This window comes from Buteo buteo, chromosome 15, assembly GCF_964188355.1.
Source record: "Buteo buteo chromosome 15, bButBut1.hap1.1, whole genome shotgun sequence".
Lineage (NCBI taxonomy): Eukaryota > Metazoa > Chordata > Aves > Accipitriformes > Accipitridae > Buteo > Buteo buteo.
Window position 1 is genome coordinate 31,596,835 of NC_134185.1, and position 25,400 is coordinate 31,622,234.

The following is a 25,400-nucleotide window of genomic DNA, read 5'->3' on the forward strand; positions in this document are numbered from 1 at the left end:
GGAAAAAAAAAATTTTCCTCCTTATTTCCCCCTAAGATTCAATTTTGAGTTCTCAGACAATTTAACATGCCAACACCAGTTAAGTCAGAACATTTCTGAGAACTCTATCTGTATTATGCAATATTTATACTTCCCAAAGTTTTGCAGATTTAAGAGACATTTTACTGAAACAGATTTTAAAGATACTATATACACAGACTCTTTCTTCATACTTGTCATACTCCTGCTTAACTTTCCATGACAACTCATTTCCAAGGAAACTTGACTACATGGTCACTGAAAGTTTTTGCTAAGAAAACATTATTTATAGAGAGACACTGTAGTAAACAGAACAGACTTTAAGGTAAATGAAAAAAATAACATACAAGTGGATAATACGTATTTGGTAATTTAAGTTTTGCCTAAGTCACCTTATAGACCTGTCCTTTACAAGGAGATAGAGAGGCATTTTTAAGTGAGCAAAAGAAACAAACTGTACCTGAGATAGCTGCCAAAATAAGCAACAATGTTTGGATGTTTACAGTCTTTCATCATAATGATTTCCTGCTGCACAACAGCAAAATCTTCTCCTGAAAAGCATAAAAATGAATATTTTCATTGGCCTGGCTCATACTCACATCTCAACTAGACTTCCAGTACATGTTTATAAAATAAACATTTTGAGTAATTAAAACTAATTATGCGCCAGTTTCACAGACATATAAAGCAGATGTAAATATTTATTAGCAAGGGCTTAAGAATATAGTTACCTATTGCTAAGAAGTTTAATTCTGGGCCAGATGGACCTCACATCTGCTATCTGACAGCTCTTATGATATTGGCCATAGCTCTTTCTAAAGTCTTTATCTTCCCAGAGACCCTGCTGTGTCCATCTGCATATGTCCTGCCAATAGCCCAGGTTCTTAAAAACATGACAAAACTTTGCTATTTTTGGCCACATAACCAACACCCATTAGATCATCTTCCTGAGAAAAAACATTCAATAGTACACCACTGCTGCAACTTTTCAGTAAACTCGGTAAGCACATAAATTTATGGACTGTGTCTAACGTATGTCCACATAAAACACTAACATAGATGTGGCATTTATCTGAGTCTTACGATTTGGTACCTCGGTTGTCCCTGTCTTTCTACAAAACATTCTTACTAGATGTGTACACTGAGAAAATCATGTATGCAAATTGAAAACCCAACAGAAACATTTCTGTTTTGGGGCTGTTGTGTAGGGGATTTGTAGGTAAGTTAAAGAGGGAATGCAAGGAAGATACCAAATGTAAGAGAATGCCAGTAAGAGATATTTGACAGCCTTTTTAATTTTTTTTTTTTTTTTTTTTAAGAAATACATGTCAAACGCTCTTTTGCCGCTCAGTATCTTACACTGGGGGTCCTCTGAAATTTCCTAAGTCATAAGGGCAAATTATAGCTAGTCTGGTATATTATTTCTAAAGTTCTTCTGAAGTTCGTTTAGTTACTATACACAGTTCACAAAAACCAACTCATTCTTACTAACCTCAAGGACTTCATAGGTGAAACAAGCCCTGAAGGCCTAAAATAACCATTTAACTTCATGACTAACTTAAGAGACGCTTTAAGCAAGTTGAAAAAACAGGAAAATTCAAAGTATGTCAAAATTCTCCTTTTAGTGTACTGCTGTAGCACACTTCAGCATAACCCAAAAGAGCTTTTAAGCCAGAAGCCAAAGCTATTGTCTAAGAAGTTGAATATAGACACTAAGCTCATATTTATCAATTGCTGCAACTCAAAATCACTTCTCAAATATGGCTGTTAATAAATTTCAAATGTAACAACAAATTCCACCAGAACTGGCCAAGCTGTTACCTAAGAAAATGTTTTAAGTTTCTCCCAATACATCAACATATTGGTGACCTACCCATTTGGTTCTTTTTAACCAGAAATCCAATATTCACATGTATTTTATTTAACTGATAGCAAATTTCAAACCACAAGCTGCAAGTTAACATCGCAACAGACTGCCTACTATCCATGGTGTATTGCTGATGGCTTGCTGTAACCTGGCTAGACCTTTAAACATACAAACCCTGAAACACAAACAAGAAATTATTTTCATATATGGACAGGTATCTCCATGAAAGGACACAATTCCTCCAGTACTTGACCAGTGTTTTCACTGCATCCAAAATATTTAAGTAACATGAGCTTTAGAGTAAGTGCCTAAACATTATTAACCATTATTCTTCACACTGTCACCAAATCTGCAAAACTCGCAAAGAAAGCCAGTGCCATGGTTCTGGAACATGGACACGGCCCGTCTGAAGCTGCGTCAAGCCTCTACAGCAACTGGAATTCACAACTACAGAGAGAAAACTGAGCTTGCTGAGCAAACACAGGGTAGCTAAAGCGCATTCTCTGTACACCACTCAGGTATTGAAAGGCTGCCAAAAATATCTGATTTAACTGCAAGATGCCAGTTGTTATCCCCATCAGCACAGCATGAAGGCAAGTTACCCCAGCTGCAGTGCTTCCCATCTCAGATCACACACACAGCACGATTCTCCAAGTCCTAGCACAACCCATACAACACACTTTTCAACCAAGTCACTTCATACTTTTGAAAGTGGTAGTCAGCTAAATAAGAAGTTGTATTGTTTTAAAGGTTGACATCATCTGAGTCTGCTGAGTCCTATGGTTCTTTCCACACTACACAAGTCTCCTTCCCTGTTTTATCTTTGCTGTTCCAGAGAGAGACACAGCACAGCTGCTTGGCTTAGCTGGACTGGTAACCCGCATCACGCACAGCCAAGTACTCCAGAAATGGGAACTGTCATAAAAAGCCAAAGCAGCACAACTAGACAACATAATCTGAGACCACGACTTTCAGTGTGAATAAAAGAAGTGTGATGAACACACACTTTTGGAACTACATAGTAACATACTGTCCTAAATTTTTAAATGTGCATGCATTATATAAACACAGCATTTCTAATCGCTTCCAAAATTGTAAGAGGAAAAAAGGAAAGGAGCTAGTAACTTCTTTCCCTTCTTGCCCGCATAGACCTTAAGGATCAAACCAGGCAGTGGTTAAAATATTACACACCACCCCCACAACATTAAACCTTGAAATGGAACACCAACTGTTACAAGTTAATCAAAAAGTCTGGACATTTTACTTCCCAGATTACCACACTCTTGTTCAACAAGTCTAACCATATTAATAAAAGAGCATTTGCAGGCTGATAACCGATCTGTAAGGCATATGTACTTTGTGAAATCAGAACATAACTACAGTTCAAGCATAAATCTAGCATACAATGAAGTCCTAATCAAAGTCTCCAAGAGAATTTCAGGAAATGCACTCAATTTGTAGATACCAGCATTCACCTATTTCACCCTTCCTTCTTTGTCTTTCTCCCTCTATGCTTTTTCCAGGTGAGGAGTTCTCTGCCTTGCTGTCTTCCTCATTCCTTTTGTACTATACAGGGGTTTTTATCACATGGGTTGAAAACATAGTACTTGGCACAAAACCCACAACTCTCACTGAAATTTCAGTCAGCTTTCCTTTAACTGTTTTCCAGTTATGTTTTTTTTCTCTCCCATCATGCTTGTCATTCTTGTTATTTCCTAGAACAGTGTATTTTGCCCTACACTAAACGGCAACAATTATCCCTTCTTTCAATGAGTGGACTCAATTGATTTTTGCATAATTGTATCTTAAGCATGAAAATATTTAGTTTCTGTAGCCTATTCCAGTTAAGAAACACTTACCTGGTTCTAGTTTTATTACTTTAATTGCTGCTAGCTCACCAGTGTTGACATTTCGAGCCTACGAACAACAAAAAAAGAAGAATATTTAGAGCAGAACACAGCAACTAGCTCTACATTCTCAACTCAACGTTCTCTGACAACATGGAGTAAAAGAACAACTGAGATACACAAGGTTCTTAAACAGTGAAACTACTTGTTGGGGCTTGGGGTTTTTTTTTAAGCAAAAACAGCCTCAGGAGGAGCCAATAAATATACAAGATGTTTTAATTTATATTTCCTGCAAGGTTATAATTTTTTTTCCAAATACACCATGCATTTATTTTTTATTGGGCTTAGAGCATATAGTTTCATTAGATAAGCATCATTATTGAGTTCCATTATATCCAAAACACTCAAACCACTTATTTAAAATAATCCACATCTGTGCTTACTGACAGTGAACCAAACTCACATGCTCTTCTCCAGTACGCATCTGTAGGAAGAACTCTTCCAACAAAACTTCTCATCCTGGATTTATTTTCTAGCAATAAAGCAAGCTATCTCAAAAAAATATCCCACTAGACAGCTAATTTGTACTGTGATCTGAAGCTTTAAGTATGTTCAGGAAACTCTACGCTGCCACACAACAGTCCTAAACTATGCAAGTCCTTGACCATGCTGTACTTCCATATTAAAATCCATAAACAAACTAACCACTGAGATAAAGACTGCAATGCAGTTAACAGCATACACAGATCTCACAGCAGTCAAGCAGGGCCCAGGAAGCATAGAGGGCTGTACCCTGCAGTGTATGCGACTGCTTCCAAGACTCCCACAAGAGCGATGCAAAGCTTCCTGCTCATTTCACTATGTGCCCCTTGGTCCTTACTCTCCGCCACCGACAGCATCCTCCTCTTGCTGCAAGGGTGCGAAAAAACACAAGCCAGTAAACAAAAGAGTTTGAAAGCATTCCCCTCATATACACAGCAGCTCTGTGGCCAACTTCAGCAGCAACTACTCAGCAACTTAACTGCATTTTGTACAGGGCTCTCTCATGCAAAGTCTACATTCTACAGAGCAACCAAGGAAGCTAAATTTTTAAAAAGCCATTAAGAAACAACACAAATTATGGTAATAATGACTTCTCTTCTAGAACTGTTGCATTTGACTACTAAACTGAAAACTGAGGAGCCATTTGCCCAGTGCTTTCAGGATACCTCAGTGGCCCCACACCCAGCTATGGATGGGGAGAGGGCAGCAAAGCTGCTCCCCAGCATCAAAGCAGTAGCTCCTGAAGGATGCTCAGCTACAGCCTCTCCTGTCCCCAGGGGAGTCTTGGTACCTGGAGCTGCACTGTGCTGGACCACCACTGCACTGAATGCCATGCCCACTCTACCCCCTACACAGGGCACAGAAGGCAAGACCAGTCCTGCTTTTGCTTTTTCACCCCATCCATTTTCAAATCAAAAAAGGCCAGAATCACAGAATTCAATGATGCAGATAGGTGCCTGCCTTTACAGTAGCTAATGGTCTCATTTAAGTCACTTTAGGAGCTCCAGGCCTCACAACTTTTATTGACTGGCCATGAGACTCACCAAATACTGTAAGGTATTGATTCTTAACATAGCAACTTAAGAGCTGGTTGTGGAACCACAAGTGGAAGGAAAAAAACCCTAAGACTATAAAAAATAGTCAGCAATAGTCTGGAAATAAATGCAGCGTGTATTTCTGTGTTTAGAGATCTACCCAGGTCATTCCTAGTACAGCCGATCTCAAACCTCTCACTATTCCTTGGTGTGGCAATGCTCTTCTGCAACGCTGGGAAGGAATACTGGCATTTGCAAATCATTTGCAGGCCAATGGTTATGAATAGATCCTGAGAGCAGTGGAAATCCTATAAAAGTCAAGTAGTCGTCAAAACTTGATAGATTGTGAGAAAAACAGTTAAAAAATAAATTTTCTCTGGCAGCCTTTCCTTTAAGTCATTATTTGCTCACCCCACCAATGGCAGCAGTGTCTCCACTCATCACTGTATGGTAGAAAAAAGACACTAAAAACATTAATAGCAAGAATAGGAGTTCCCTTTATCTGTACCAGAGAATGAAGGCAACACATGAGAAAGTGGCACCACTGAAGCATGAGCTAGGATTTTTATTCTTTATTTCTTTTTCCAACACATTCTTTTCATAGCGAGAAACAAACACAGAGGCAAGATGTTCATGAATCAAAGTTCAGCATTTTTTAACTTCCAAGATTAACAAGAAAAATTACTGAAGCTTTAACAAAGACCTGAGACTATCAGGGAGTCTTGTTCATACTTAAAGACCTGTTTTGGGGCAACTTGGGCTACTAAGGTAATCAATGAGATACAACTGTAGTGGACACAATTGAGGACATCCTGAAGTTATGCATCCTGCCTGCTGCTGGGACATGCAAGCCAAGCTGGAAAAATTTCACAGGCTTCAGGGACACTGCTAGTCTAACAAAAAACATTTGGTTTTCTTTTCTTTATTTTTAGCAATACTGTGTCCAGCTGTCAGGAATTTGTTTCTCTGACTATGGCTCCATAGGTCACTATGCTCTGCACAGTGCTATGGCTACTAAAGCAAGATAGAAGGCGGGTAGGGGCTAGTGACAATTTGGAACAAATCTGATTAAAACTTGTGAGGATACTCATCACAAAGTCTTATGGGATGGTGACGCCAAAAAATATCAATAGTAGACAGACAAATCTATAGATACATCTGGAGCAGGACATGCAAAAACCCAGCCAAAGGAATAAAGTCCAAGCAGCAGGCAGCCTTGCCAAACCTGCGCTCTCCACATCTCATGGCTGATTCAGCCCTCTCCCATCACAAACGGATTTCTTCTTCAATGTCATGTTCTCAAAAGAACTGTTCAAAATCGTGGGCAGGAAAGAACATTGTGTCTTTTCACCTTCAGCTTAGGCACTGCTTCCCTTCTTCAACACCAGCAGTGGTAGGACTCTTTGGCCAGCTTGTCATTCTCTGGACAAGTATCTGCCTGGGCTCATGAAAGCCAGGAAGGAGGAACAAAACCTGATTTAATGCAGGTCACCAATGCCTTCAGGAACAGCAGGCTACCAACTGCTTAAGGGCATAAATTGTTACTTAAGAACACAACTTGAAGTTGATAATCTGAATAAGTTATCACTTTGCATCCTATTCCATTTGGGTTATTAGCATCGAAGGTGGTGTAAGAATATGAATTGCCTTTGTTAATCTGAGTATATAAAAAAAGAGATTATTCTGATTGTAGTGACATGAGGGTTCCTTGCAAAGGATGAAGATTAGGTAACCCGACAGGTTTTACAAGATCTCAAACATCTTTGAAATCATCAGTTAGAAACAATTCCTTGCCTAAGCTCACAGGAATGAAAGACTGAGAAAGACTGAAGTACCATACACTTTTCAACCCGTGTTGGAGCTGGCTCTGACTCTTAATTTGAGGGTGCTTGCATGCATACCATATAATAGCTCAGTATGTTGAGGATACTGCCTTATGCTTTCATTTAGCATAATCACACCAAAGTTGCCAATTACTTATGGGTTTTTAGAGTGGAGCATCAATAAAGAATAGCTGGCTGCAGAACAATTTCAAATGAATATTTTTGAGTCGGCAAACGCAACCGAAAATTTCAGAGGCTCATGTAAAAAAAAAACCCACACTTTCATTTTTTTGTTTCCACTTGCATCTCAAGTGCTGGAACTCCCAGCCTTTGTGATGAGGTTAACAGCAATAGCTAAGAGTTCTTTCTCCCATCCCTGCTTCCACGATCAGGAGCCTGCAACTAATTCCTTCAAATGCAGATTGCACTATGTCAATGGGAATGCATTACACAGGTCTTCCAGAAGCAAAGATCAGCCTACAATGCCTGCATTTACACACAATCACTTTACTAAATGTACACAGCATTTATACAATGTCTGTTTTGGAAAACCATATAAGGATCCTCACTCTACCAGCAGCTAAAACAACAATACTTTTCCAGAGATCTAGATTGCCATATCTGGGGAGGAGTTAAAAAAAAAAAAAAATCCACCAACCACTAAGTCAAGCTGGAGAAGCACTACCTAATTAAACAGGAAATAATTACTAGTGCCTCTGTGACAACAGCAGAATATCAGATCAAAATGTTATATAAAAAACTGCCACCCACTAGAAGTAAAAGCTAGAAAAATCCAGGTTTTGTTGTTATTGCGTTATACAAAAATTCCTTAACCAAAATGACTCAGAACTGGAAAGATCTTATTATTCTGAAATAGAGAAGGGAAGAGCAATGCAGCAGGGCTGTACTTGGATGGGGTCTATTTGGGAAAGATCAGCCAAGCAAAAGACATGCATGGTGTGTGTCTGTAAAGAAAAGGAGGGGAAAGAAGAAAAGGAGGAGGAAGTCTAGTATTTAGCACTGCCCCTAATATATGCCACAACAGTAGAATCATAAGGAGAATTCTGTGCAGCTGAACCAGCATAGACATAAGATCCAAGGACGTAAATCTCTTGCCAAGTTTATATTTGTCCTTCAAATGGTAACTGGTAATATAAAGCATATAATGCTGCAACAAAAACCAGGCCAAAAAGCAAAGTCTAAGACAGTAACAACAGGTGCTTCTGTTTTTGACTACTTCCTACGTGAATTGTTGAACAAAATGTAGATGAGCAATTTCTAAACAAGTTGCTACTTCACGGGATAACTGGTCCCAGGGCATAGACAGGCTTCCTGACCAGGATTATCTCTGCTTTCAGGAAAACGCACCTGAACAGCTTCCCAACACCCTTGTTTCCAGCCCTACAGCCCTTCTCTTCAGCCTCTCTCAAACCCACATGACTGCCCCAGGAGTTGATTCAACTCTCCAAGTCAGCAGAAACCCACCTGCCTCCCTTTTTTGGGTTAGTTTTCTGCCAGGTTAGCTAACCGCACCGGCCCAGGCATCGCACTGAGCATGGGAGCTAACGCGAAGTAAGTGGCAAGACAGCCAGGAGCAGGGTAGGGAATCGCCCCTCTTGGGCAACAGTGAGCTGTTCCATCAGTTCAGCCCATCCTACAAAGTCACAGATGTAATTAACAGGAATTGAACTACTAAGAATTATGCCAAAAATAATTAGGTTCCATATTCTGGTAGGAGGCATGATACCAAAACACAACAGTTACAATTTTAGGAAGCAATGCTTTGATAAAGGTGATGTTAAACAAAAAGATCTGAAAGTAAGGCAAACAAAAATCCCTACACAAGGCATGGATTCTTGGTTAAGGAAACTACAGTTACAGAAACTAAGCCTTGTAGTATGTACTTAGCACACTAAAAAAGGGATGGCAAAACACCCACCCCTCTCTGCCTGCTCTCTGTCTGCCTAACAAGCTTCAAAAGACAATTAAAGCTGAAATAGAGCCTTCAAAACAGACATTTATTCCTAGCAAAGTCAAAAGGAGCTTCAACAGCTGTAACATCAATCAAGAAGAAAGGAAGACTAACATGCCTATCAAAAAGCACACAACTAAAAGGCACAGTCTCAATATTTCAGAAGCAGCAAAGCTGTAGAGGAACTGATGCCTTACTGGATCACACCAGGAAAGAGGAGAAAGGGCATGCATGTGGAGAGAAGAGATTTGTGTGTAGGGCTCCGCAAAATGGGAGTTCATCAAAATTCAGGTTCATCTGTTCTGGACACATTATCTTCCAGCAACACACATGAGTCCTACCAGAAAACAGAGATTCCAAAACACAGTGGAGAGCAGAAAGCCGTAAGTCACCAGGTATTCCCCAGAGATACCCACAGAATCCAAGTGTTTTAGCGTGAAGCAGTTGAGCTGGTAGATAATGACTTCCCCCACCAAAACCAACTCCCATGCCAAAGGGCTGGGGCACAGAAAATCAGGCTTTTTCTTTTTTTTAAAATGAGACCTCAAGCACAGCGCACCCTACCAAGTTCTGTGTCTTCATTTGTCAACTGGCTGAAGCCATAAGTGACAAGGAACTGAAATAAGGCAGAAATGGTATAACAGATACCTTTGCAGGAACACTAATCTCACTAATCATCACAACTATATGAATTTCAGTAAAGGGGAAAGTAAAAGAAGGGCCTTTCTTTTAGTAAAAAGCTGAAAATCTTCAGAAGGATCCACCTTCAAATGGTGAATGACCTGTCAGATGGCAAATGAAGTTCAACCTTTATTAAACCAAAACAATTATTTTTTTTCCCCAAGATATGCTGTGATATAAACTAATTGTATGAACAAAAGGAACGGACCTACAATCACCTCAGAATATACTTCAAATCTATGTGCAGTTACTACCAAAACCAAAGGTATTAGGATGGGGGCAAACAGGAAAATTATAGCATTATTATTAACATGATCTCTGTCAGAATACTATGTGCAGCAATTCTAACCCAATCCCCAAAAGAATGGCATACATTACAAACGGCCTGGGACCAGGGACAATTAGAATGGCAATTTCGTACTAAGAGACAGAAAAGTCTTTCTAAATGAGACATGGAGTAAACACAGAGCAAACAAAAATTAAGCACCACATCATCTAACTCTAGCAATATCTCTTGAAACTGAGCAGGACAGGACTGTGCCTCTTTCACAACCAAAAAAAGTAACTCTTCTTTTACACTTTGCTGACCACCCTACGCAATTAAATTCTTTGCAACAGTGAACTACAGAAACACAAAAAGACAGAAGTGACTTGTACAACAGCATAACTATTTTTCACCCTTTCTAGCAGGTGTCATTTTGGACAAGAATATTTGACAGAAACTGAAGGTGAATTTCAAGAACTTTTCTGACATGTAACTGTAATCAGAAAAGCAATTTTGCTATCAGTCTCTAAACTAGACTTTAGATGATGATAAATTACTTGACAAATAAGTTTACTGAGACATAGAAAACAAAACCACCCAAATGAAAATGTGATATGCAACACTCAAGAATACTCAAATTCCAAAAAAACCCCACTATTAGCAGATTGTCTGTCTGTGTTTTGTTACAGATACATCAAGCATTTGACAAAGTAGTAACTTGATTTCACCATTAACTTTAGCAGTCTTGAGAGGAGACATCTCCGGACAACTTAAACTTCTCATAAGAACTTTGCAATATTAATGTTTTAGCTATCCATTGTGGCAATATAACTTCACTGAAAAAAATTTTTAAAACCCAAACATCATCTCTCTTTCAGACTCTCACTGAAAACAGTGTTACGTCCAGTGTTTATGGCCCTGGGATACATTAAGAACATACATCAGTAATCCAGATAACACTTCATCTCCTACAATCAAACTTGCACTGTTGCTAGTTAGAGGAGACACTTATTGTTGACTGTGCATATTTGATAGAGAGCTAATGCCACGAACAAGTTACCCATTAACTTTCTTGCGATGAATTCGTTATCGTCTTCTTCAAGGCCTCTTTGAAAGCTGAACTTGGGCTGGAGGGCAGATAATTATAAAATATTGGTTCAAGCCAAAAATCCATACTTCCAGTGCGCTAGCACATTGCCAGGTACCAGCTAAACAGGAGGACTCATAGCAGCAGCATTGTATCAATCTGACCCATATCCTTGCTCCCTTCAAGTCTCCATAGTTCAGTCCACACCAAGGGCTCTTACTTCAAATTCTAAGATGTCCAGAGTAGAGACTCTGCCTTTTTTTTAATATATATACATATAAAATTTATTTTTTTAAACAAATCAAACATTTAATCCATGTCCTGTTGTAGCTCAGTTCAACTAAAACGAGCAAGGAAGTAGATGCCAGTCTGCTCTGCTTTCAGCTCCTCAACACTCTGCCAGGAAAGCAGGTTAAAGAAAGGTCAGCATTTAGCAAGAATGTCAACATAACAAGACTGTCATCTTATTAAGGCAGTAATCCCTACCTACTGCAGCAGAAACACCTCCCTACATGGCTGTCCCTGCTAAGGGGCGGGGGGGGGGGGGGGGGGGGGGGGGGGAATCCACAATTTACAAAGAATAGTTTGAAGCTGCCCAAGTACATCCAGTGCTTGGATCCACCCTGCTGAAAACCTCCCACTGATGAGCACCACCATCACACGGCTAATCTCAGCTTCACACAATTATTTCATCAACCACAAAGTTCACCTACAGACAACAGGATGAAGCAAATGAAAGAGGCTTTCTGAAACCCCTCACAAATTTAAGATAAAGCCCTAGTAAGGTCACATGTGGATGACTCTTATGACTATATTACTTCCTCTCTGCCACATTAAAAGTGACCAGCTTTCATTATTATTTTGGGGCTACTTTATGCTCCACTTTGAAGGTGCCTTGGGCAAGACCTTGCCTCAAAATGAAACAGACAATAATCCATCCAGGAGAAAAGCACATCTCATTTTCCCTACACTGTCCACATCAGAAAGCACTTGCCTCTCTCTCATCTAGAAGAAATAAATAATTATAATACCAGCCTAGTATATCCTGGTCCTGATATATCACCTTCTATCTCAGCTTCACAGGCAGATTGTAAACATAAACAAATCCACTCAAAGCCTCAAACAAAAAAAAGTCACAAGCAGTGCCAAACATTGGCCACTTATGGAGCACCAACCGAAGGTTACTGCAATATAGGTATGCTAATCATCTAGAAAACCTTGACAAACCCAATGAAACTTAACAGGTTTCAGATGCATATGGAATTGCAACAGTAAATATTCACTCCATGGTTAGAGGTAATGTCCTTAAAATTAAACTGTAAACACAGATGACTTGGCTAATTCATATCCATCAAAATCATGTACAGAGCACTGAAGAAAATCTGATTGATAAGGTATCACAGAGTCAACAGGCCAGTTAAAAAGTGCAACAGAAACAGAGCTGAGCACATCAAGATAACAGTTTGCAGAAAAACAAAAAAACAGAGCATAAGGAAAGTAGACTTGGATAATTAAAACATCAGCATAGTACACAAATACTCAAAGCAAGCTAGTAAGGTGTGGAAAACAACACAAAAAAACCTTTTAATTAAACAATTAATAAAGCAGGGAATTAGCACACTAAGAGTGAGTAACAAGAGGATTTAAGTCCTGAAACTTTCGTAACATTCAAGTGAGCTGAGATTAAACCAAAATTGCCCCAACCCAAACAAGACTTCATTCTAGGTGCATTCACTTAAGAGTCAAAGGCAGCATCAGCGCCAATTCTGTGCACCTCAAGTTGTGCAATGGCTTTAAATGTTTCCCTACAATCCTGCCTACCAATACAAGTTTTCTTAAACACACATGCCCACCCGTGATGACAAAAACAGACCAGAAGACACCTGGAAAGCACACAGTTAAAGTGATGCTTCCAACTGGCTGCACATGACAAACTTCAGTTCGCCCCTCTGTTCTGTCACCAAACAGGAGCAGATAACAACCAGTGTCATTCTACCTGAGGGACAGGCTGCCGCATCCCATCAGGCAAGAGTTCAGCTGGATAAACATATAACAACATAAGCTGCAGAGCAGAGAAAAAAGTCAAAGTAGGCTATAAAGCCCCAAAAGCCAAACTTATGTTCAGCTACTGTTGCTTTAGCTTTGCTTTTCCTACGTTTCTGAATTTATGATAGGCTCATGAAAGACTCTCATTCTAAACGACACTTTTCCCGACTCCCCAGTTTGCCCTCCGACTGGTCAGCCTCACGTTTTACAGGGACGCAAGCACAAAACACTAGTATTTCCATCCAAAACAGCGACGAGAGCAGCAGCCGGGATGAACCGCCCTGTTCGCCTTCAAGCACACGATTTAAAGCGACATCGAAGGTGGAAACGAGCGAGCGTGCCCTTCCCGCACCCCCACAGCCCTCGGCTCGGTCTGGAGGGGAGCCGAGCCTCAGGCTCCGCCCGTGAAACAGACGCCCGAGCCGGCACCCAGCAGAGGCAAGAACCGGCTCCCGGCGGGCTCCACGGCCGCAGGAAGCCGGGAGAACGCCGCGGCCCCCAAGCACCAGAGGCGGCCCCCTGGGGTCGCCCCCTCGCATGGGCCGGCCAAGCGGGGGAGGCGGCCGGGCCTGCGGTAGGGAGAGGCGCGGGGGGCAGGGCCCCTCCGCGGGGGAGCCGGGGGCGGCCAGGCCGGGCGCCCACCCGCCCCCACCAGCACTGGGGCCGGTGCGACGGGGCAGACCCCGCTAAAGGGGGGGACGGGGGACGACCTCGCCGCCCGCGACGGCGGGAGCCCCCTCAGGGCCGGGAAGGGGGGCGGTGGGGGGGGTCGCGTGGCAACAGAAGCCCCCCTCAGATTTTGGAGGGGGAACCGACCCGGTTGCGTGGCAACGGAACCCACACCGGGACGACGACGACAGCCCTCCGCCACCCAGACCGCGATGCCGCATCTACCTTGTAGACGTCGCCGTAGGTGCCGCTGCCGATGCGCTGGATGAGCTCGAAGTCCTCCTGGGGGTTGCGCCGGGACAGGTCGCACACCCGCCCGCCGCCTCCTCCTCCGCCGCTCATGGTGCCAGGGCAAGGCCCCGCTCGGCCGCGGCCCCCCAGGCCGGGGGAGGAGTGGGGGAGGGAACCCGACACCGGAGCTCTCACCGCCTCCCCCCAGCCCGCTCCGGCAACATGGCGCCGCGCCTCAGCTCCGCGCAGGCGCAAGGTACACAGCCCCGCTCCGCTCCGCTCCGCTCCTCCGCGGCGGCCCTTGCGCCTGCGCGGGTCGGGACCAGGTGGGGCGGCCTTTCCTGCGCATGCTCCCGCCGCGCTGCGGCCACCCGCTCCGCTCCACGCGACGTCCGGCGGGCGGGCCCGGCTCCCCCCGCCCGGCTCCCCCCGCCCCCCCCCGCCCGGCTCCCCCCGCCCCCCCCCCGCGGTACGCTGCCCCGCCCCGCCCCCTCGAGCTCCCAGCCCCGCCCTCGGCCCAGGGTGGGCGTGTGAGGAGCGCTCCGCCCTCGGCACCTCCCTCCGCTTCCGCCTCCGCCGGCAGCGCGCGCCGGGGCCGTGCCTGAGTGTGGGTGCGCCGGGGCTGCTGCTGGCACCGACCACCGGTACGACACCGACCCGCGCCGGCACCGGCAGCGCTCGCAAGGGCGGCGGCCGCTGCCGCTCCGCCGCTTCCCCCCCCGCCCCGGGCTGCGCCCGGCCGGTCTTCGCCACGCACGCCGGGCTGTGGCGGCCCCGCTGCTACCTGGACATCGACTCTCGCCTCGACGGCCTCGTCCGCAGGGGGGAGCGGCGCTGCCGGCTCGGGCACCCGCCGGGTTCAGCCCCTATGCGGGCAGCCGTGGACCCAAAAAGCCAGCCCCGTGCCCTTTCACCGGGATCCCCCCCCCCCGGGAAAGACAGCACCCGAGCATGCAGCCGGCACCCCCCAGAGCCAGCACGGGAACCGCAGTCCATCCCCGGAGCCCACGTCTGCAGCTGAGGATCCGCAAATTGAGCGGCCCCAGTGCATGCAGCTGGGGACCCCTGCAGCACCCAGGGGACCCTCCCACGCTGCCCCCGTGCACCGGGGACCACCTCCCCTCTCCCCTGGTGCCCAGCCCCTGGTCTCCAGCTTGGGACAGGGCACTTCTGTGCACAGGACCCCAGCGCTGCCTGCCCCAGTGCACAAAACTGGGAACCCGCTGGGGTCCCAGCATTGCCCAGTTGCCCACAGTCTCCAGTGCCGACTCCTGCGGGAGCTCCTGGGGCCCTTGCCAGCTCTTGTGGGGTATCTGTCCTTCCCCAGCAGGGCATGGGAACCACATGTTATGGATGTGCCCGCATCTGCACCATGCTGTGCACTCACCGGTCCCCTGCACTGTGGGCACAGCATCTGTGCATACCTATCCAATGCACCCTGGCTGGGCAACGTCTTCCCCTCACCTGCAGGACTGCTTCACCTTATTTTGTGACTTTTTGGAGTGTTGTGCATGGCCCCACATGATAAAGTGTGCACCGCCTTTCCTCTTACACCAGCACTGCTAGTCCCACTTCCATCTTGCACGTGAGTTTCCAGCGTGGTGGTGTAGGCATGTGGGTTCTTGCCTCTATCCCTGGCCCCCACCCCCTCTATGCAGGAAACAAGTGCCAGACAACTGTGGGAAGGCCTCTCCCCAGATGTGCAACCCCTGGAGCATGGCTCTGCGGCATGTGGCTCCTAGGGCACCTCTTGGGCTCTGTAAGGGTGAACCAGGCATGGCTTTTCCCACCACGCTCCTGCTGCCAGTGACTGATGGGTGAAGTAAGAAGAGTGGGTCAAGGGGGGACTTTGGGCACAAAGATGCACCATCTGCTCATCACCCCTGCCAGCCTTGCCAAGGATGTTGCCATGGGGGACCCTTCTCTCCACTGAGAAGGTGCATGGCCCCATTTCAATGTGTGATTATCAGAGCAGAGAAGCAGCTCAGGGGGTTGAGCTCTGGCAGGTGTAGCAGTGATAGCTGTGAAATTGTATAATGTCTGTTGGTGCATTTGTCCCTCCAGCTGACCTGGGCCATGCAATTCTGTCCTTGGCTTTGTTTTTATGACTTTTGCTCACACAAGCAAAATGGTCTCAAACCTGCCAGAATCAGATTCAGGCCACTGTGATTTTTCCTGGCACGTGACCAAGGTTTTTGGGGCACGCTGTGCTGCTTTCTGCTGAGGAAGAGCCAGGACAGGCGGCAGGCATAGATTAGCTGGATGGGGCTGCCACAGATGCTCCAAGAGCTGATCCAAGGGGACTGGACTCTGGGACAAGTTCATGAGTAGCAGCAGCTCTGAATGAGTTATGGAAGGAAATGCCAGGGAGTTTGAGCTCTGTCCGGAAAGGCTAATGGACATCCTGTTGCGGAGCACCAATAACCTCGTCACCTGCCTGCTCTTGCCACTCAGTCTTCATTTTTATCTCATTAGAGGGGAAATGGGTTATAGTTTTTCCTATGTTATGTCCTTGACAAGTTCTGCTTAGGTGGAAATGGTTATGAGTGAAGCAAGCATGGTTATTTTTCCCCTTAAATCCTGCTTTCTATCCATGGCAGCTGCCTGCACTTCCCCCGTTCTTGTAAAAACACCCATGGGTTTCTCTGGGAGTGTCTGTGTCCCTTCTCCTTGCTAAGAGAGATGGAGCTGAAAGATGTGCCCTCCGCTGCCTTCAGACACAGGTCAGATCAAATGGGTGTTGGGCATCATTTGCTTCCCTAAGCTTTGGGGTGACTTCTGCTTTCTCTTTTTCCTCCTATTCCTTAGATGTGGCTATGGTAGGACAGTCAAGCCATATGCTGCAGGGAGGCAGACTGGGCTTCTCTTCAGCACTGTTCAGAAACGTCAAACAAATTAGATAAAACTGCATTTGGGTGTTAAACGTTTTTGTGACAGTTCAGCCAATGCTCTTGCTTTAAGAGTTCTTCTGGTGATGGTGGGGGATTTGCTGTGACATTTGACTTCTGTGCCTCCAGGGATCACAAGCCCCAGCTGTAGTCAGTGGCACCCCACAGCCACAGAAAATATCTTGCTGAGGCTGGATGCCTTGTTATTTCCAGCTGCATTCACAATCCATCCATTCTGCTGCTGCTGCTTACATCCGAAATGCCACTTAGTGCTCTACAGCCGTAAATACTGGCCACTGCTTGAAGCGGGAGCACTGGCTCCTCAGCCGGCATGTGTTGGCAGGCTCCACCTGGGTGACACCAATGCAGTTTGCTGTGGTTGGAGACCTCTTCCCACCCCTCCGTCATCTTTCCATTGCAGATGAAAGGGTGAGGCGCCGCGTCTGACAGTGCTGTGGAGGGAAGGTATGGCCTGGGGCCAGCCTGTCCCTTTCACTTATGGGACTGGAGCCACGGTGAGACGGAGGGTGTCCTTACAGGGGCCACAGAGCACCTGCTTGAGCCTGGTGAGATCAGACATGGAGGCAGGCAAGTGCTTTCTGGAATGCTGAAGTCTGCCTTGGTCAGGGGAATAGCTGCGGTTTGTGTCAGTCCCAGGGCAGGTTGATAGTGGTTGTAAGCTGTGCCCCAAAGAAAGCGTATGAAGGAAAGTTTAAATTTAGAGGGCCCAGTTTGCTCCAGATGTGAGAGGCCCATATACACAAGTCCCATCCTAGTATACTCCTGTTGCAGTCACTCCTGATGTCCAGGGAGAAGAGCTAAGCCTCAAACTTTTAGGGATGACTCTAAGAGCATAAAAAGCAGTAGTACAGCCTGGACATTTTTCCCCTCTCCCTAAACATGAAGCTTTTATGTTGTGCTTCACAGAAAAAAGAAGATAAATCTTTCCAGCATGACATTGACAGTTTGAATACTTGGCTTCTTCAGTGGTCTCTTCCTCTTTAACACCTCCCCAGAGCAGCTGTCCATCCCCTGGTCCCTCCTGACAGCAGCCAGCATCTCTTGGGTACCAGTTCCTTGCAGTATCTGACATTGACTCCCATCTGTTCTGGTATGCCTTTCACTGGTTGTTCCCTGTTCAGCTGAGCAAGTTTACCTCCACCCTGCCAAGCACCCAGCACCCTGGCTCAAGGAGGGGCTTCCACACAGCATGGGAGCCTTTGCACTGCATTCCTAGTTTATCTGTAAGCAGCTGCACACCCTGAGACTGCCTGTTAAAGCAGCCACCTCTGCGGTGTCACGCTGAGGAGCAAGGTGCCAGTGACAGCTCCTGCCGGTATTTGCTCTGTGAAGAATCCAGAAGGCAAAAATGCCTTTTGTCATGGTTTCAGCCCAGCCAGCAACAAAGCACCAGGCAGCCATTCACTCGCTCCTCCTGCCGTGGTGGGATGGGGAGGAGAAAATCTAATGAAAAGCTCATGGGTTGAGACAAGGACAGGGAGGGATCACTCACCACTTATGGTCACAGGCAAAAGACAGGCTCAACTTGGGGAAGAAACAAAATCAATTTAATTTACTACCAATCAAATAAAAGGATATTAGGAAGTAAAATCAAACCTGAGAACAGCTTCCCCCCAGCCCTCCCGCCTTCCCCCCTCAACTCCACTCCCGGTTCTCTCCACCCCCGCCCCACCAGCAGCACAGGGGGACAGGGAATGGCCTTGGGGTCCGTTCATCCCACCTTGGCTCTGCTGCTCTTTCCTCCTCAGGGGGAAGACTCCTCACTCTTCCCCTGTTCCACCGTAGGGTCCCTCCCATGGGAGACAGTTCTTCACGAACTGCTCCAACGTGGGTCCTTCCCACGGGCTGCAGTCCTTCAGGCACAGACTGCTCCAGCGCGGGCTTTCCCACGGAGTCCTGGCCATTTTGGGCGGCCTCTGCTACCACACTCCCCTCCACGGGCTGGGGGGGACAGCCTGCTGCCTCACCGTGGGCTGTGGGGACATCCCCTCCTCCGGCACACCTCCTGCCCTCCTCCTTCCCTGACCTCGGTATCCGCAGAGGGGTTCCTCTCACGTCCCACTCCCCCGACTCACCACAGGTTCACCTTCTTGATTATGTTCTCCCAGAGGCGCTACCGCTGTCACTGAGGGGCTCGGCCTGGGCCAGCGGCGGGTCCGGCTCTGAGCCGGGGGAGCTTCGAGCAGCTTCTCGTAAGGAGCCAGCACTGCAGTCCCTCCCCTGCTACCAAACCCCTGCCACACAACACCAAAACATCTTTTTTCAGGGAAACGGTGCCCCAGGGCAGCGATGGCTGCAGGGGTGAGGTAGGGCACATCTCCATGGTATTTGCCAGACGGTGACCCTTTGGGTATACTGATCGGTGGTGCAGCATGTGGCAGCTGGAATCCAGCCAGACCCCTGCACTGCTTTTTCCTTCCCCTCTCCACACCTTGGAAAAAATTAAAGCTTGCATGAGGTCCAGCCCACCTTCCCCCTCCTTCTCTCTCCCCTGCAAGTTCCATGGTTCAGCCAACACTGCCACTGGCCAGCACAGGCTGCTTGGGAGAAGTTGGTGATAGCCAGTTCCCAGCAGGCAGGGTTCCTGCCTGCGATTTTGCATTAGCCTGTTTCTCCTGCTGCAGTGCAGGCCTTTTCTGGGAAGGTTCTGTCTTTGCCAGGAGAGGCACAAGTATAGCATGAGAGGAAAAACACTGATTGCTTTGCCTTTGCTCAGCAGCCCAGTACTACGCATTTCCCCATGCTTCTACATGTCTGTGTGGAAATACTCATCTGTGTCTTTCAGAGGGAAACAGTATCCTTTTGGAAGGGGCAAGGGGGAGGGAAGAAGTCAGGCTCCTGTGTAATAGATGATGTTTTATGAGTGCTGCTGGCCCTCTGTGGTCTTGGGAGGATCCAGGACATGGGCGCTGGTACTGGGAGAAGCTGGGCAGAGCTGATTACTCAGAGGAGAAAGGGTGGGCAGGAGCTGAGCAGATGGTAAAAGGATGGGGAGGAGGACAGCAGGTGACAAGGACTAGCTACGGGAAAGGGGGGTAATTCCCAGCACTGGGAGGGGAGACTGGTGCTGGTTACCTGGTATGGGAACACCTCATCTTCCTCTCTGGCAGGCATCGCTCAGAGATGCACTGCTATCAAGTACCACTTTTCCTAGCTGGTATATTTGCATAACATCTGCTTCAACCTGATGAAGATGAACCACCAAGACGAATGGCATTTGCGCTGTAAGTGTTCAGCATGGCCCACTCCTCCCTGGTGAGGCCCGTGGCTCCTGCTCTCCCTTTCACGTGAAAAATGCAACAATGAGACACTAGTTTGCAGAGGAGGGGGCTGAGGAGGCAGGATCCCACCAGGCCCCCAACCATCAGCAATTTCACCCTCATTTTTACTTGCAGGCCAGCATGGTCGGTCCAGGAAAGTGTGAACACCACACACAAGGGTTTTTAAGCTTGTTGAATGTAACCTGCTCTTTGCCACCTTTCACAGGCAGATCACCTTCCCCCTTGCCTCTCCAGGGGTCTGCAGACACCAGCTTGAAAACCTGCATTCTGGTGTCACCAGAAAAGGTCCAGCAGGAGATGTAGCAGAAGCTGACGACAGAAGCCAATGACAGAAGCCCTGTGCTAAACAATTATGGCAGAGCCTGTCTGCATGGAAACTCCCTGGCATTTAGGAACTGGAGCATTTCTGTCCATCCAGGTTACTTTAAATTTAAACTCTAGAAGGAAATAAGAGAACAAAGAGCGTATCACAGTATGTCTGTATAAAACCATGTTGCACCCACATCCTGAAGGTCATATGGCTGAAGCCATATGATTATACGGTTCATGTGATAGTGCGAAGTTTATAGCACATCTACAAAACCACTAGTTTGTAGCAGCCTTGCTACAGTACCACTTTCTACTTAAGAGGTACTCACTGGCAGGTCTGGGATTACGCCTACTGTGGGTCTGCCTGGCACAGGGCAGCTGCACTCCTGGCTATTTCTAGGTGTCCCTCCACTTCCTCCTGCAGTGGAAGGCTTGTCCACAGTAACCCTCGCTCTTAATTTCTTGGGTTTGGTGCAAACAGACTTGAGAAAGATCACGGCACATGGCTGCAGATGTTCTTCTCTGTGAGTGCATCATGGCAGCAGTCAGCTTCTTCTGGGACGAAAGCCTCACCCAGCGCATTGCAGGTCTGCTGTTCCTGGGGACAGGTAATCAGTCGTTCTAGCATGCTAATTACGGATGAAGGCTTCACCAGTTTTCACTTGGGTAGGCAGCGTGCGCTGCCAGTGAGTGGAGCATGCCTTCCCTTCTGATCTCCAGTTACTGTGCCGTGCTTGAAGCGAGTCGCTTACTCAAACAAGTGGAATAACCAATAATTAGAAACAAAAAAACCTGTGAAAAATGCTCTAGGCCTCATGCAGCAGCAGGAAAGGACCACGGAGCTAAAACAACTGCTCCCTCGTCTTTATGTATGTAGCAATCTCTCTCTTCTCCAGAATGGAATGGTCCCTTGCTGCAGTGGCAGTCCTTGATGGTGGACTACATATTTCTTTTAACACTGAAGTAGGAAAGAGGAATACTTTAAAAAAAAAGTCTTAGTCATAAAATTAGAGGTTGTTTAGAGGGGAAGGAAAGTAAAATCCATGAACATGAATCCAGCATGAGTTTGAACCATTCAAACTCACGAGGCTAAGCACACCACCTTCTCTTGTGCCAGAGGAAATATTTTGATTTGAGAGGCTGTAATGCTACATTTTTTTTAATACACCTGGAAAGCACAGGCCTGAGGAAAGGCTCATTGTGCATAGCTAATTTAGCTGCTTAATGAAAAACACACACAGCCTAATGAAGAGTGACCCAACAGAAATCCTAGGCTGGGAGAAGTGTGTCGGCAGAGAGCTGGGGAGTGATTTAGCCTGAACGGTTCCCCTGCAGAGCTATGTGGAGGGCCACCTGTGGAGGTAGATTACCTGCTCAATAACCTCCAGATCGGATATACACACAGTGCATGCAGAACAATTTCCCCTGGCTGCTCTGAGGAGTGCAGCAGGCTCTGCTCCGGCAGAGGGGATTCATCATCACGCCAGCTTGCACAATGTAATTGCGTCCCGTGGGTCAGATCTGATCACAGAGGCTTTGGCTACCTTGCTCTATTTGAAGGGCAGGCATGACTGAAGTCACAGAGGAGACTCTCTTATTCTAAAAAGTAGAAACCAAGAAGTTTGCTGGATGCAATTCATAACCACAGAGCTATGGCTTAGCCTTGCATAACTGGGTAATACAGGAAAACTTTATGAATGCTGGTAATTATTACCTGTGTGCTACCCAAGATAACTTATAACAGTAAAGCTGGGTGCAACTTATTTGAGTAGTAAGGCCTAACTTTTATTTTGTTATTCATGCTATGCTACATCTCAAAATAACAATATGATTATTTCATTTACAGGAACATTTTGCATTGTATCTCTGTGCACTTATGCAGCCAGCATATCATATGACCTAAACCACCTCCCCACATTCATCTCTAATCTTCCCAATGATGTAGAATATGGATACAGCTGGTCTGTATTTTGTGCTTGGTGCAGTCTGGGATTTACAGTAGCAGCTGCGTGTCTTTGCACAGCTTACCCGTTTGTTAGCAGAGGCAACATTATGCAGCCTCCATATGACTGCCCACCTGCCACTAACACCCTTCAGTGATGGCTGAACAGTATTTTTCAGGACTTACTCGAAGAAGCAGAAGTGAAGGGAAAACTCAACTCAGGATTCCAAGCACAAAACGCTGATTCTTCAAAATCTGACCACCACATTTTACTGGTTCAGCAAGCTGTTCTTCCATGCTGCCCAGCAGAGAGATTTGAAAAGGAGACAGCTCTCAGAGGATGGAGGTGGCTCCGTATCAGATGCTTCAGTTCAGCATGCCAAGTCCATGCAGAGGAAGATATTTGCACTGGAAGGTGAAAAGGAAAGGAAAGTTGTTGTAATAATTTAGGGCTATTTCTATTTTTCAAGGATCTGTACATAAAGAAATTAAGGAAAAAGCACTGCTGCCAAATGAATCCTAGTCAGAATTATACCCCCTTCCCCAGGGCATCATCTATAATGACTTAATTCAGCACCTTCCACATCTGACCCTAAAGGAAGGCTTTGGTGCCCCTCTCCTTCCAAAATGCCCACACAGACCTTTTTCTTTTAAATCAATGTGTATCTGTGTCTCTTTGTGTATCTGTCCTGGGTTCAGCTGGGATAGAGTTAATTTTTACAGGAACCTGGGAGGTGGGGGGCATAGCTGAGCGCTGCTGTGCCAGATATGTTAGAGCTTCAATATGAACTGGAATCAAAGGCAGCTAAGTGGTATGCCACAATTGACATTGCTAATGCATTTTTCTCCATTCCTTTGGCAGCGGAGTGCAGGCCACAGTTTGCTTTCACTTGGAGGGGCATCCAGTACACCTAGAATCGACTGCCCCAGGGGTGGAAACACAGCCCCACTATTTGTCATGGACTGATCCAGACTGCACTAGAAAAAGGTGAAGCTCCAGAGCACCTGCAATATATTGATGACATCATTGTATGGGGCAACACAGCAGAAGAAGTTTTTGAGAAAGGGAAGAAAATAATCCAAATCCTTTTGAAGGCTGGTTTTGCCATAAAAGAAAGTAAGGTCAAGGGACCTGCGCAGGAGATCCAGTTCTTAGGAGTAAAATGGCAAGACGGGCGTCGTCAGATCCCTGCGGATGTGATCAACAAGATAGCAGCTATGTCCTCACCAACCAATAAAAAGGAAACACAGGCTTTCTTAGGTGTTGTGGGCTTTTGGAGAATGCATATTCCAAATTACAGTCAAATTGTAAGTCCTCTCTACCAAGTTACCTGGAAGAAGAACGATTTTAAATGGGGGCCTGAGCAACGACAAGCTTTTGAGCAAATTAAGCGGGAGATTGTTCATGCAGTAGCTCTTGGGCCAGTCCGGACAGGACAAGATGTTAAAAATGTGCTCTACACTGCAGCTGGGGAGAATGGCCCTACTTGGAGCCTTTGGCAGAAAGCATCTGGAGAGACCCGAGGCCGACCCCTGGGGTTTTGGAGTCGGGGATATCGAGGATCTGAAGCTCGCTATACTCCAACTGAAAAAGAAATATTGGCAGCATATGAAGGAGTTCGAGCCGCTTCAGAAGTGGTTGGTACTGAAACACAGCTCTTCTTAGCACCCCGACTGCCAGTGCTGGGCTGGATGTTCAAAGGGAAAGTTTCCTCTACACATCACGCGACTGATGCCACGTGGAGTAAGTGGATTGCACTGATCACACAACGGGCTCGCATAGGAAACCCCAGTCGCCCAGGAATTTTAGAAGTGATCACGGGCTGGCCAGAAGGCAAAGATTTCGGAATGTCACCAGAGGAGGAGGTGACACGGGCTGAAGAGGCCCCACTGTATAATAAACTGCCAGAAAATGAGAGGCAATATGCCCTGTTCACTGATGGGTCCTGTCACATTGTGGGAAAACATCGGAGGTGGAAGGCTGCTGTATGGAGTCCTACATGACTAGTCGCAGAAACTGCTGAAGGAGAAGGTGAATCGAGTCAGTTTGCAGAGGTGAAAGCCATCCAGCTAGCTTTAGACATTGCTGAAAGAGAAAAGTGGCCAGTGCTCTATCTCTATACCGACTCATGGATGGTGGCAAATGCCTTATGGGGGTGGCTACAGCAATGGAAGAAGGGCAACTGGGAACGCAGAGGTAAACCCATTTGGGCTGCCGCACTGTGGCAAGATATCGCTGTTCGGATAGAGAAGCTAGCGGTAAAAGTACGTCACGTAGATGCTCATGTACCCAAGAGTCGCGCCACTGAAGAACATCAAAACAATCAGCAGGCAGATCAGGCTGCCAAGATTGAAGTGTCTCAGGTGGACCTGGACTGGCAACGTAGGGGTGAGCTATTTATGGCTCAGTGGGCCCATGATACCTCAGGCCATCAGGGGAGAGATGCAACATATAGATGGGCTCGAGATCGAGGGGTGGACTTGACCATGGACACTATTGCACAGGTCATCCACGAATGTGAAACATGTGCTGCAATTAAGCAAGCCAAGCGACAAAAACCCCTGTCGCATGGGGGGCAATGGCTGAAATATAAACAGTGGGACGCCTGGCAGATTGACTATATCACACGCCCACGAACACGCCAAGGCAAGTGCCATGTGCTTACAATGGTGGAAGCAACCACTGGATGGCTGGAAACATACCCTGTGTCCCATGCCACTGCCCAGAACACTATCCTGGGCCTTGAAGAGAAAATTTTATGGCGACATGGCACCCCAGAAAGAATCGAGTCGGACAACGGGACTCATTTCCAAAACAACCTCGTAGACACCTGGGCCAAAGAACATGGCATTGAGTGGGTATATCACATCCCTTA

The 25,400-nt window shown here is 46.5% G+C and overlaps 2 protein-coding genes across 14 annotated transcripts in view; one reads left to right on the forward strand and one right to left on the reverse strand.

Annotated features, from left to right (window-relative positions):
• Window positions 1-14,344, reverse strand: part of MAP4K3 (mitogen-activated protein kinase kinase kinase kinase 3) — an 86,043-nt gene extending 71,699 nt beyond the window's left edge. For 6 of the 13 annotated variants that reach the window (XM_075047009.1, XM_075047012.1, XM_075047011.1 and 3 more), the window contains exons 1-3: window positions 14,078-14,341; window positions 3,745-3,802; window positions 479-569 (exon numbers count right to left, since the gene is read on the reverse strand). In XM_075047009.1, the coding sequence (XP_074903110.1) occupies window positions 479-569; window positions 3,745-3,802; window positions 14,078-14,194 (266 nt within the window). In that variant the 5' untranslated portion in view covers window positions 14,195-14,341. Of the gene's footprint in view, window positions 1-478; window positions 570-3,744; window positions 3,803-14,077 lie in introns of those variants that run through there. The other 7 variants (XR_012653082.1, XR_012653083.1, XR_012653084.1 and 4 more) reach the window with 5 other exon arrangements.
• TMEM178A (transmembrane protein 178A) lies at window positions 14,306-22,682 on the forward strand. Its single transcript, XM_075047029.1, is given in 7 exon segments — window positions 14,306-14,339; window positions 14,605-14,897; window positions 15,383-15,392; window positions 20,103-20,216; window positions 21,064-21,082; window positions 21,084-21,190; window positions 22,429-22,682. Coding segments are annotated over 7 exon segments (831 nt in total).
• The last annotated feature ends 2,718 nt before the right edge of the window (window positions 22,683-25,400 follow it).